The sequence below is a fragment of the Brachyistius frenatus genome, unplaced genomic scaffold (assembly GCF_029030835.1).
Source record: "Brachyistius frenatus isolate BFR_SWC_R1_liver_20210118 unplaced genomic scaffold, ASM2903083v1 Contig_14, whole genome shotgun sequence".
Taxonomy (NCBI): domain Eukaryota; kingdom Metazoa; phylum Chordata; class Actinopteri; family Embiotocidae; genus Brachyistius; species Brachyistius frenatus.
In genome coordinates, this window is record NW_027210613.1 from 110,481 (window position 1) to 123,476 (window position 12,996).

At 41.2% G+C, this 12,996-nt stretch overlaps 1 protein-coding gene across 1 annotated transcript in view; it reads right to left on the reverse strand.

The window, feature by feature from the left end:
• Positions 1–1,218: 1,218 nt before the first annotated feature.
• Positions 1,219–12,996, reverse strand: part of LOC138617775 (nuclear factor of activated T-cells, cytoplasmic 1-like) — a 63,126-nt gene continuing 51,348 nt past the window's right edge. Inside the window, exon 10 of the mRNA XM_069693034.1 lies at positions 1,219–3,281. Coding sequence (XP_069549135.1) covers positions 3,226–3,281 — 56 coding nt within the window. The 3' untranslated portion in view covers positions 1,219–3,225. The remainder of the gene's footprint in view (positions 3,282–12,996) is intronic.

Consider the following 12,996-nt stretch of genomic DNA (forward strand, 5'->3'; position numbering starts at 1 on the left):
TTCGACAGATTTGGGGTAATACCGAGAGGTGTTCCTAATATTTTGCCCCTCCCATTTAAATTAATTGGGTTAAAAAAAAAAAAAAAAAATCTGTGCTACAAATTTAAATCTACAAAATGACCATTAAAATAATAATAATAATAATAAAAAAAACTTTTGAAGTAAATATTTATCATTGGGCTTTTGTATTAATGCTTCTCATGGAGAGTGGTTTAAATGTTGTGACTGATCGGTATGTGTTCAAAAACATAAACCTTTGGAGCAGTCTTTGTTGAAGCATGCAGAGTTCAGTGTTTCATTCTTACACTGAGAGATTGTAAAAATTACACAATACATTTCACAAAATATTTTTAAAAGGTTTTGCAGGTTCTGTACATCTGAGCATAGAAAAATCTTTCAACAAATGTTGATCAATTTTCACTGCTTTAGATAGCTTCTCTTCTTGACTGCTGCTTTGGCAGCTGAAGCCGTGAGCAGGCGTCTTCTCCCCACTTCCCCACTGTGTCAAAGGGGACACTAAGAGACTAAGGTAAGAAGGACAGGGTGCCAGGAAAAAGGGGCGTGACTGCATCTGTAAATAGTGAGGCTATTTTGGGCTAACCACAGTCAAACAGGGGAGCACCACCTCGGCCTGCCTTCTGTCACTATGGGGATGGGCTCTTCATAACTTTGCTGAATGGAAAAAGTCTGGAGGACTGGCAGGTGGTACACAGGAGCTTGGCACAGCTCCCATGGAGAGGAGATGTTACACTCATAACTAATCACCACTAACAATACTCACCGGAAAACACACAGGCTTTAGCTCGTAGATGGCATATCAGCAGCTTATTTCATTTTATACAGTGTGGGTGGCAAAAATAACTTTTTATGATTCAATTTTTGTTTTGAAACACATTCAAAAATCAATGTTAGAAAGCACTGTGCATTGTCCAACTGATTCAATATCTGTGATTTATAATGTATCATTTCAGATACATATAAATAGTTTCTAAAAGTAAAGACACTCCTTTTTTCATGTTTAATGTTACTTTAAATATGTAATGTGAAATTAAATGAATTACTTTTTTGCAATAAAGAAAGTGTTGTACATGTTTTACTTGGAACTAAAACAAGAAGTCAGATCTTTCACATACATGTTTGACTTTCATAGATTCAGAGACAATCTCAGATTAAACCAAAAAGTTCATGTAGCTACTTGACAATATATAGTGTCAAATTACAATACATCTTTACTTATAAAAACAAATCCAAAAACACTGACAAAGTGTGTTTGCTCGAATGTAAACACCAGGACTTGTATTTATGGTCAATGTTATGCCATTTATTAATTCATTTTTGAGAACACATTAAATGCACTTAAAACACATTTAATTTTTCATAAATATTTCATATTAAAGAGAAATATGTTTCACCTTGTGCCTACACAGAAAAAGCATTACAGAGTTGCGACAATTGTTGTAGCCAGGAAAGAGAGTAAGGCACAAAATAGAAACCTTATTCATACAGTTTTAGTCATGCTATTATAATATATGTCTAAAAATGGATGAGGAAGCTATTGTGGAAGCTACTATCAGCTAAATGATCCCCAACATTTTTAACTGTGTGCATGCTCCAAAAGACACATAACATGGAAAAGACTGCAGCTGAGTGAAGGAAGAGCTGATGTTTGTGACACTACAGTGGAAATCAGTCTACAATATTTGGTCTGGAGGCGAGAAAATCTGCTATGTTCCTACAGTAAAGTGCATAATGTTTTTTGTTTTTTTTTCGGGACGGGGGAAAGCACTCGAGGCTAAAGTCTCCGAGAGAAAAAGGAAACTTGGGCAATAATTTCACCAAAGATAAAAATCCTTTGGTTTACTCAGATCAATTATTGCCAGGTGGAAGTAACAGTCCTGCCTCGGTGAAATCACCCAGATGACGAGTAAAACTGGCGTACATTGATTATCCCTGTGCCTATTTACATGCAAACCTGCAGTGCAAGAAGTAACAGACAAATACATATTGTCCAAGAGTATTCTCATTTAAATTCAGCAGGTAAGCATACCATTGTTCAACTATCTCATAGCTGGGGAGAAACAAAATCTCTCATATCTGCCTTTAGAAACCCCTGCAAACCAGGAACTGTAGTCACAGGATATGTATGATATATTTTCTCTGATTGTCTTTGCTTCATTATGTCACGGTCTGGGTGGAGGACTGGAAGACCGGGAACGGGGTCATAAAAAATAGGCACTAAGGTGAAAAAGCATAAAGCAGGGAAGCAGAAATGGAAGAAAATCATATCAGGAGAAGACAAACAGAAAGCTAAACTGCATGATATAAGCATAAGGCATACATATTTTCAAATACATGTTTATACAAAAGAATATCATACATAACATTCAGTATAAATGAACAAAGATAATAATAATAATAATAATAATAATAATAATAATAATAAGAAAGCAAGAAAAATACAAGTCTAATCTATTCACATACTCCATACATATTTTCCAGCCTTTTTTTTATTTATTTATTCTGTTTCCCTGTAAACAAATCATTGAAATGATACAAAAAGGTCATATAAAAACTTCCACTTTTGGGTTACAGTGAACCGTTTGCATTTGTGTGACTGCTGCTGTTTGTCCATATCACTGCTGTAAGGCACCGATTCTGTTGCTGCGGACTGACTGCACAAACAAATGAACCATAGTGATGAAGCCTGACACTTATTGTCCCATTAGCCTGTCCGTGCATTAACATACAGATCACACTCGAAATGAAGATTGTCATTTGTTAAAGAGAGGAGAGTAATTCAGTCTCATCGAGCTGCTTGGTCCACTAAAGAACATCTGCTGTGGATTAAGGCAAGTGTAGTCGTGTACTTTGCTCCTGATATCACTTCCCTTTTTATTTTGTTAATATAACATTCACCTGTTTATTGAAATGGAGCTTGCCAGTGATTGTCGTTGTGAGTCTGCAGCGAGTCTTTGAGGAGCTGATGGCAGCGGTGGTCTGGTGGGAGATCCTGGTCAAAACTTTATTCTTCATTATCTGGACCTCAAGCGTTTTTTTTTGTCCTCGTTTTGTTGATGCTGCTGTAGGAGTGTGTGGTGTGTGTGTGTGTGTGTGTGTGTGTGTGTGTGTGTGTGTGTGTGTGTGTGTGTGTGTGTGTGTGTGTGTGTGTGTGTGTGTGTGTGTGTGTGTGTGTGTGTGTGTGTGCTGCAGAAGACTTCTAGATGTCTATGCATGAGTGTGAACAGAAATGCTGGAGAGGTCATTCCTGATGATCTCGTTAACTGTGGAAACACAAGAGAAAGAGCAGATCATTATTAAGGAGCCACAGTGATGAACAATTTAGATCACTGAAGGATCACTTTACTTGTCTTTGTTATTAACACTCAGTCTGTTACAACAGTTGTATAATGTGGCTGTGATGGGATCTTTCTGACGCTTGAAAATATAACCATGATGTGAAGTTTGAAAGAAGTGGAGGAGTGGAGGACAAAGAGGGATGTTATCAGGCTGCATTATGGGAAGTGTAGGATTCATGATTTCTGGGATGTGACTTATTTATTGAGGGTCTGACTTTAGGGAAAGGACAAGTAGCCAGTCCATCACAGGCCAGAGAGCCAGAACACTCCCGCTCATGTTCACACCTAAGTGCAACTTACAATCATCATTTAACCTAACAGGCATGTGTCTGGTTGTGAGAGTAAGTTGGAGAAAACGTCTACAGAAAACACAACTTTGGTGATGACATTCTTCTTGAAACAGGAAAAAAAAAAAAACAACTGCAACATAATTTGCTACGTAATCCTAAAAAAGAAATTATCGATTTTACAGATCACCATGGCGACACAATGAAAAGCGCAATTAAAAAAAAAAAAACAACCAGACACATGCCTGTTAGGTTAAACTAACTAAGCAAGAGGAAACCTCCGAAAGCACAGATAGAAAATGCAAACTGCACACAAAAAGTTCTAGCCGACCAGCGGGTTTGAACCCAGAACCTTTTTGCTGTGAGGTGACAACCACTGCATCATGGTGCCACCCAATGAAAAAATTTTTTTTTTTTTTTTTAAATCAGTCTCTCACCCCCCACTCATGAAATCGCTTTAATTTATTTCTGTTTTTACATGCACAACAAAGAACACAACAAATGATCTGATAAGAGCCCCCCCCCCCCACCCCCACCCCCAGTGGGCCTTGTTTTACTGCCTGATCTTGGAAGATCCTTGTTGTGTTTATTTCTAGTTTTAAAGGTCTTTATCATTTCAGTTTTATGCTTGAATTTGTATATTTCTAAATATTGTGTTAAGTCTAATTTACACAGCTAGGACTAAATTGTAAATAAACACATTGTACAAGTTGCATAGAGATACTTTTTAAATGGGGGCGGGGGGCGTTTTAGGGTTTCCAGGGGCCCAGAAAATCCTTTTTACCCAACTCGCAGTTTAATCCGGCCATGATCACTGACCATACAAAGAATCCAGTTAACCGGTGTACCTTATGTTTCTACTGTAAAACAAGTTTTTATTCTATTATATTCTTCTTTATTATTTAATTTGGTAATATCGCATCAAATTGATTTTTCTCATGACTGCACGTGAATTTACACAGAAATACCACACTGAATACTTGGCATAGATGTGGTCAAGCTGAGAATTACTGGCTATGTGTCACTGCAATCCAAACATAACAGTGTCATTACTAACTCATATCGGCTCCATACACACATCTCTGTTTCAAAGTCCTTGTCCTGTCTTTCCTGCACTGGTTCCTGTGCCCGCGCTTTTCCCACACCAGTGCAGACAGAGATCTGTCCCCTGCCTTTATCTGCTCTGTGTTCTTTGGCAAAACAGAGGGAAGTGACTGAGAAGATGGCGAGCACCCCGAGACCTGAGGCTCGACACAAACAAGAAGCTTCATAGTCGCAGAGCTCTGCTTGATAACGCAGAGCTGATGGAGACAGAGACAGAAAGAGTCTGGTGAAAACCAACCAGCGGAGCGAGACAGGAAGTCCACCCACTCTGAGGTTCAAAGCAGGCCTGCAGTTTGTTATCACTAGATACTGTTTGGTGAATGGCAAGGCATCCAGATGAAAACAACACTGAGAGAAGAGAAAACAATTTGGATCCTTCCATTTACTCAACTGGTACAATGATATATTGATTGGCTCATGTGCTGACGAAACATGGAAAGATGCACACACCAAAAAAAAGAAAAAAAAAGAAAAAAGAATTACACTTTTCCACAGTGGAACAGATGAACTGATTCATGGGAAACGTAGTGCAGAAACACCAAAAAAATATGGACACATGTTACCAAGACTGGAGACCAAAATGATGTCCGTAAATAATGTGTAACAGGTTTAAAAGAAGTAGGCCACACACCTATAATAGCATGCCTTGCTTTCTGTAGGCAGTCAAACACTCACCTCACCTTTCACACACACACACACACACACACACACACACACACACACACACACACACACACACACACACACACACACACACACACACACACACACACACACACACACACACACACACACACACAGGGTTTGGTTGGGACTCACCTCCCTCAACAGGAGGAACTCCCATTGGAAAAATCCGACCTGTGCCAACACTGCTGGCTGTTTTCAACCCTGTTCCGCTCCGGGCTAAACAGGCATTTACATGCTGAGGTTATTTTTAGTTCTGCCATCGCAGGGCATAAAGGAAGTGTGAGCATGTGTAATAATTAAAATGATGAAACTTTAATGTCGCTGCTCGCCTCTGTCAGCCGAGGTGAGCAAACAGCTCCAGGTAATTCTGAAGAAGAGATGGGAAAACCCAACAGCTTGGCTGCAAGAAGCCACAAATGTACCCTTTGTTTTTCTCAGATTGAAAGCTCTGGCTTCCTTTCTTCTTTTCAGTCACCGTAAAAGACAATATGACGTCTCCTCCACCCACTGTGGTGTTATTTTGCTCTATCAACTAATATTTTCCGTTGGCATGCCCAGTGATGTTCCATTCTGAAGAAACAAGTGATAGAGAGAGAAGAAAAGGTAAATCAATGGCCCTTATTGTGTTTTCATATAAGTACTCTGTCAGCAACGTGAGAATTCTAGAAACAGGATGTGGGCCACACCACAAGACAACACCAGGAGGCTATTTATAACTGCTTCATGTCACTATTTAGTAACAACAACTTCTGGGAAATGAAGACAATTTTAAAGAACCTGAATGAGTGACAGATAAACACACATATGATCATATAGTAATTGTACACCGTATGTAACAGCTAAAAAAAACTACTAAAAAAAAAAACCCATTTTGTTTACTTGATGAATTTTTGTATGCAGTCCAATATTTCAGATGTACTTTTTTCCTAAATGCTGAATAATGAACCAAAATCAGGTGTCACAGCTCTATCGATGCAAACTTTTCTATTTCTCCTTTTAAGACAAACTTTTGCATGACATCTCTGCATTTTTGAGTCTGTTTCACCTTCCGTGAAGTGACACGATAACCACAAATTTGCAGCAAAGCGGGGAAGTCAGTCAGACATGCGGGGGAACATTTTGTTCTGAGTGGAATTTGGCTGCAAAAATTCAGCCCTTTGCAAAAAAGTGTCCGGGCAGAGGTACGGTGCAAGATCTCCACAGTAAACTAGGCCTTGTAAAGATACATATAATGTTTGAAAAAACATACCAGAGGGTTATTTTCCACTTTCATGATCTCTATTTGCTCTTGTAAAAAATAAAAATGTATTTAATGTTGCACAATAATGAAGTAAAGTGACCCGGCATCCCTCTCAACAAGCACTGGAAACTTGTTTTGTTGTTTTTCTTTTTTCAGTTTCCCAGGTTAATAATGGAAAGCTGTAACTGGGAGGATACCCTCTCATGAATAAACAAAAACAGCGGAAAACTGAGCTCCAAATATTCCCCTGCTGAAAAAAAAAGAAAAAGAAAACAGTACGTACGCTGCTAGTCTTTGTCAAACAGAGTGACATCCTTTATTAGCTGCACTGCCAGTGCGATCAGTAAACAGCGGTCCGGACCTGTCAGGACTCATACTTGAGGCTGGGCGGCTGGGAGATCTATTTCAGGCAGGTGTGAGAGTGACACAGAAATATGACTGCTTTACTGCGAATGCCAGCCAAGCCGAACACTTCAACGGACAATTCGGCTCCTTTGTGAGGGGCCGACCAGTGTTCCTTGGCAGGGAAAGTGTGTCATTGCAAAACCCCCCATCTCCACTGGGTGTGACTGCTGGCTGTATAAATGTTGACCTCGCTAAATTAACCTCGCTGTGATGGGAGATGATTGGCTTCAACCTGTGAGGAGGGGGAGTCAGCTACCTCCAGGAGACATCCTGCAAGTGTGACACAAACATGTACATGCAGGTGATTGTAGCTTTTAGAAACCACATGATGTTGGTGGGAAACAAGCGGATCGTCATGTGACACTTTCTGACCAGCAGGAGCAGTCGGAACAAAAATAGCCCTCACAAGGAGCATGTTGCACCAGGTACTGGTGAGACGATTAATGCAATTCAGGAAGTTTGAGTTTGAGTAGTAACTACATGAATCGGACAAGACTTATCACTGGAAGGTTGTTTATAATACTAGGAGTGAGGAGTTTACAACTATGGAAAGTTACCACAGCAACACGTCGTCTAGCTTCTGTCTTGATCGGTCGAGAGGTAAATAGTAGAGTAGTGGAAGACTGTGCACAGTGCACAGGAGGTCTGCAATTTACCTTTCATTCAAGTAAAAAGGAGAATAAGAAGGCGAGCAGCACGAGTGACGGTAGGACTTAAGAGGCAGAAAAGTTGCTGCAACTGTTTGCAAGAATACCCAAACTAAATAAATTGATTATGAGCCTATGATCTCTAGAAATCGTTTAAACAGCAGCCGAAACAAACTGTGAACACAACGCCCTTAAAGTTGAGCTTGCAGTAAACAACTGTACATTTACACATTGAGCAGCATTTGGAGTTGTGTTTCTGGCCACCTGGCAAATGTATATGCAACATTTACTCTTCTTCTAGCTCTGTTTTCTGTGTCTGCCTGCTGCTGAGTGCTGTGCCATTAGCAAACAGAAAACAGCAACAGGTCTGGTCTGTAATGCCTTATACGAAGAATCGATCATCCAAGAGACATAAATGGAAGCTTATTATTAGAGCTTATTCACGCTTTTTAAGTTAGTCCTGATCAGGATGATGTCATTCATAAGTTGACATATGACAACAAAGAGTCCTACATCTGACCATTAAAACTATGTTAACAATTTCACTCTACTTTTAACATACTTTTCGATACATATATAACTATACAAATGTATAGAAATGTGTGCTTATATGTGATTTGTATACAAATAACAGTATATAAAAGTAAAAGAGTCTCTGAAAGTAGCAAAAACTTCAATTTCACTGTTGTGTTAACAATGAGTACTTCATATACAAACTATATGCTTTCTCTGACTCTGATATCAGAACAAAGAAGTTATGGTGCTACGATTCGGCCTTCTTGTTATCCAGTAATCCGAGCACGGGCGTTATGATTTCATTTGGCTTCTCTGAGAGTTCAGCGTGAACCTGACCTGCACTGGGGATTTAGTTAGCATTGTTAGAGGAGAGCGCTGCACACTGGGGTTCGATAACAGCCGGGCGTCCTCAGAGAACAGAGGATGCCCTGTGGTCTGGAGAAATGCAGAGCCTCGAGGCCTGAGAGCCTCCTGGAGGTTCCTGCTGTCGTAACACAATCCCCCGCAGTCAGATCGGGGCCTGACTGGCAAAGAGAGTGACTTCACCTTCCCTCAGCTGACTACCCAAAACACGACCTCTGAACTCAAGGTTGTAACGGCAGCTTCCTGCCAGCGACTTCTGTTCTCACTTGGAGCCTCTTGATACTGGAGGAGTGGAGGGCACCTTCCTGAACTCCTCTTACTTTCACAACATGTATTAACTGCAGCTGTGTTGGGATCACGGACCTTTACACTGTTGCAAAGGGGGGTTGTTTCCTATGCTTGCTTGTACCTCCTGTAGTACCACATCAGCTCTGTGAGAAAGACGAGGTAGCTTCCTTCTATTGTGGCGCTCGGACTCTCAGCGAGGAAGTTCATCTGAGTCATAGAAGTCCTTTTATGTAAACACTGACAAACACTGGCATCGAATCTGTGCAGGAGCTCAGATAGGGTAAAAGGGGACTGGCTCCGAGGCAGCTAAACCTCATCTGAACTTGTGATTTCACGTGAAATTGATTTGGTGGGGAAGCCAAACTAATGCTCAAACTTGCTGCAGAGAGACAATTGAATTTCCTGCTACATATTACTTTTGTTTCCCCACTATATCAAATCTTCTCTCGGCCTCAGCAGAAACACTTAATGGACAATTTGTTGCCTCCCACACACACACGGCTGGACGGAGAGGCTCGGACAACGCCACTTATCTTGTGCTCATAACAAGCCGTGTCAAAAATAGGGAGGGGGTCAAAGGTCAGGACACACGCATACACACATGACACAGACAGAGGAGTCGAGATAGAGTAAGTGAAGGAGAATGAGTGAAACGAAGAGGGAAGCAATCCTTATTCCCACAGATAAACACAAATGGAAAGAGACAAAGTATTCCACTCGTGCTTCATCGTGATGAAGTGCTCATAAATTCATCCGAGCCTCGCAGGTAGACAGCTTCTAATCCATCGCAGGGATCCCTTTGGGCCTAATGATGTGATGATATGTACAGACAGTATATTTCATCCCCACAGCTAAGCTGATGTGTGAAGCCCCAGGCTTCCCCATGTGGAACCACTCAGCCTCCACGACTGACAGAGGAGCTGGAGAGAAAAAAGAAAAGAAAGAAGAAGAGACGGGGCAACTGAGTTTGTTTCAGAGTTTATCCCGAGAACGGAGGTTTTACAAACGCCTGCAGCAGCTGGAGGTGACACTGTTGCTTTATTGGCAGCAGCCAATCATCTACCAACATTGCTGAAGTGAGCAATGACACCATTAAAGTCCTGATTTCAGTGTAAAGTCATGGCAGGGAAGAATAATTTGAGATATAATGGATGAAAAAAAAAAAAAGAAGAAGCAGAGAAAGAGGAAGAAGAAAAATATGAGGAAGATGAAGAAAAGTGGGACAGAGGCAATAAAGTACGGTACTAAAATTTTACACTTGATTTATCTCTTAAGGAGGCAGTGCAGGGATGCCAAGAGAAAGGTGAGACAATCCATCTTTTGTCGGGATGAAGAGAAAAGAAGAAATAAAGTACAGAGTGTAAACAAAATGTGCTCTGATGTCACCGAACAGATTTACAATCGATATGTCTGCTGCCGTTTTTAGACTCCTGGCTCAGTTGGAGTAGAGAGCCGTGAGAAATAACGATGACATACTCCCCGAGCCTCACGCGGAGAGACAAAGTGGAGCTGGGCTCTAATCTCCACCTGCGAGCCTCTGATGTGCCTCACCTTTCAGAGGACATGGTTCACGGCTCTCTGTGCTCAGATGAATCGGACATATTACCGAACCGAATGACCCGACCCAGGAGGATTTAGGTGTCTGCCCGGCCCTGATTCTAATCACTTAAGCACAGCCAAATGTACTAGAAAGGCTGGAGGACAATAAAACAGCAGTGTCCCAAATTAGAAATCTAAAGACAACAACTTTTACTGAAATGCTTACTTTGGCCGCGGCAGTGCAGAACGTTTGTCTTTGATCTTGCTTGGTGTGCTCTGCCTCTCCCTATCTCACCTCACTCTGTCTCTCTTTGTGAGCCTGCCGCTTCCCTCTCCTCCTCCTCCTCCTCCTCCTCCCATTTCCTCCCGGGGACCCGAGGGCCGCGGGTGTGCTCACTCGAGGTCCGTCTCCAGGGAGGATGAGGGGGGAGGGGGGGGGGGGGAGAGGGTGTTTACATGGTTGGAGCTGCTCTCCAGTGCCCTTATCACTGACTTCTCTGAATTTGGTGTGCAGTCGTTACAGACTGCATCGTTAACAATAACACATCATAAAAATATATTGTAAAAGGGGTTTAAATTTACAGTAAACAGTCTGTAACAGTGGAAACATAAGAAATGTATTCAATAATATAGAATACTTAAAAATGGAGACCAGTGCTTAAACGTTTTCAGAAAAAATTTCCACAATGCAATGCGTGAGGAAAATACAGGACCCTCTGACAAAAAAACGATGGGAGATGCCCATAAAAAAAGAAAAGAAATGAATGTTATGTACTACCCACCCTGTTTGATTGACAGATGATGTCACCAAGCGCCAAGCAGATGCTTGAATGCTTTGCACAAAAATGGTGCTTTCACTTATTTTGATTTCGCAGCTCAGCTTGACGGCTTTAAGTTGTACGCCTTTAGCTGCAGTGGAAGAATAGCACAGCAGAACTCAACAATCAAAGTGGGTTTTTTTCAAAAGAAAAACATAAAAGTAAGAAGCTAAAGAGCTTCTGTGCGTACGGATGACTCAAGAGTTTGTGAAATCAAAAGCTCCGTTTCACAAACTAGTGAAGCGTAAACGCATAAAGCAAACACCAAAGCCTTAAAAAAAATGCAGCAAAATGAGCAAAACACACGTCTCAGCAAATGAGATATGAAAGGAGACAGATTAAAACTCTTTGCATGGCTCATTACCGTAGAGTTTATGGTAAAATATCTCAGCCATCTGATAAACTCACCGTGATTGATTCTGAATTAGAAACGTATGCTGCTGCGGCGGCTGACGCAGATGGCTAAAGATTTCACTGGTTTTAAAAAAACGTTTAAAAAAAATGAGCATATTGAAACGATCACACTCCAGTAGGTTGTAGCCATTTCGGAGCGATTTTGGCTGTGCACCTGCATACAACACAATTTACTACTGCATTTGTAGAGCGTTTCTTTAAATCACATGTTGCCTGTCAGACAAAATGTGGGATATCACAATTGTTGTCTTTTATTTATATATAGACAAACGATGTTCTCCGTGTCCAAAAAGGCTTACCTCAGTAAGCTTTATTACTCGCTATCCATCACAGATACATGGCTCAGAAAGGCCCCTTCCTGTTGTTCAGTGTGCATGTCTGCTTGTGTGTGTGTGTGTGTGTGTGTGTGTGTGTGTGTGTGTGTGTGTGTGTGTGTGTGTGTGTGTGTGTGTGTGTGTGTGTGTGTGTGTGTGTGTGTGTGTGTGCAACGCCAAAACTGCTCATTTGTTGTTGTTTCAAACAAAACTGGTTTAGTTTGGTTGTTTGTGACTAAAAACAGGCCTGTAGGGGCCTCGTGTGTCCTTTAGACTCTCTGTGCATTCCAATATCCATTCTACCGTTCTGCCCCGCATGCCAGAAACAGAATCACAATGTCCCGATACACAGTATGTGAAAGGTACCAGGATGTCCGACTATATCAAGTCATATTTTGCAGTATGCAGGCCAGCATGCTACTCTAGCTGTGATTATCCACAATCCTCTGTGCAGCAGAAGATAAGTCAAACAGACTGAGCCGCCGAGACAGTTGGTGGCGCTAATGTTCACAAAAGGAAGAAGAAGAAGAAGAAGAAGAAGAAGAAGAAGAAGAAGAAGAAGAAGAAGAAGAAGAAGAAGAAAAGGAGGAGAAGAAGATGAAGGAGGAAGAGGAGGAGAGTACTCGTTCCAAATCGCATCCTTTTTGTTTTACTTCAAATGTTGCACTTCTGATCGCGACGGCTATGACCAGAAGGGTCAAAGTTCACGGCCAAAGTAGTATGTCCTCATTGTATGCATACTACATGCAACAGTAAATACTTTGTGAGGGCAGCTGCAGTACGTCCCGAATGTAAAAAGAAAAAAAAGTATGTGATTCAGAAAGCACCGTCTGCTTTTTCCAAATAAATAAGAACTACAGCAAACAGGACACCAGCGCTAAAAACATGCAGCCTCAGTGTCTTATTGGTTATTTTATAGCTTTGGTTCACATGCTCTGTTGAAACTAACGTTTCCACTGATCCAGCTTCATCCTCAGAGTCACAGAAAAAGCACAGATTAGTATACTAAAGGTAATAA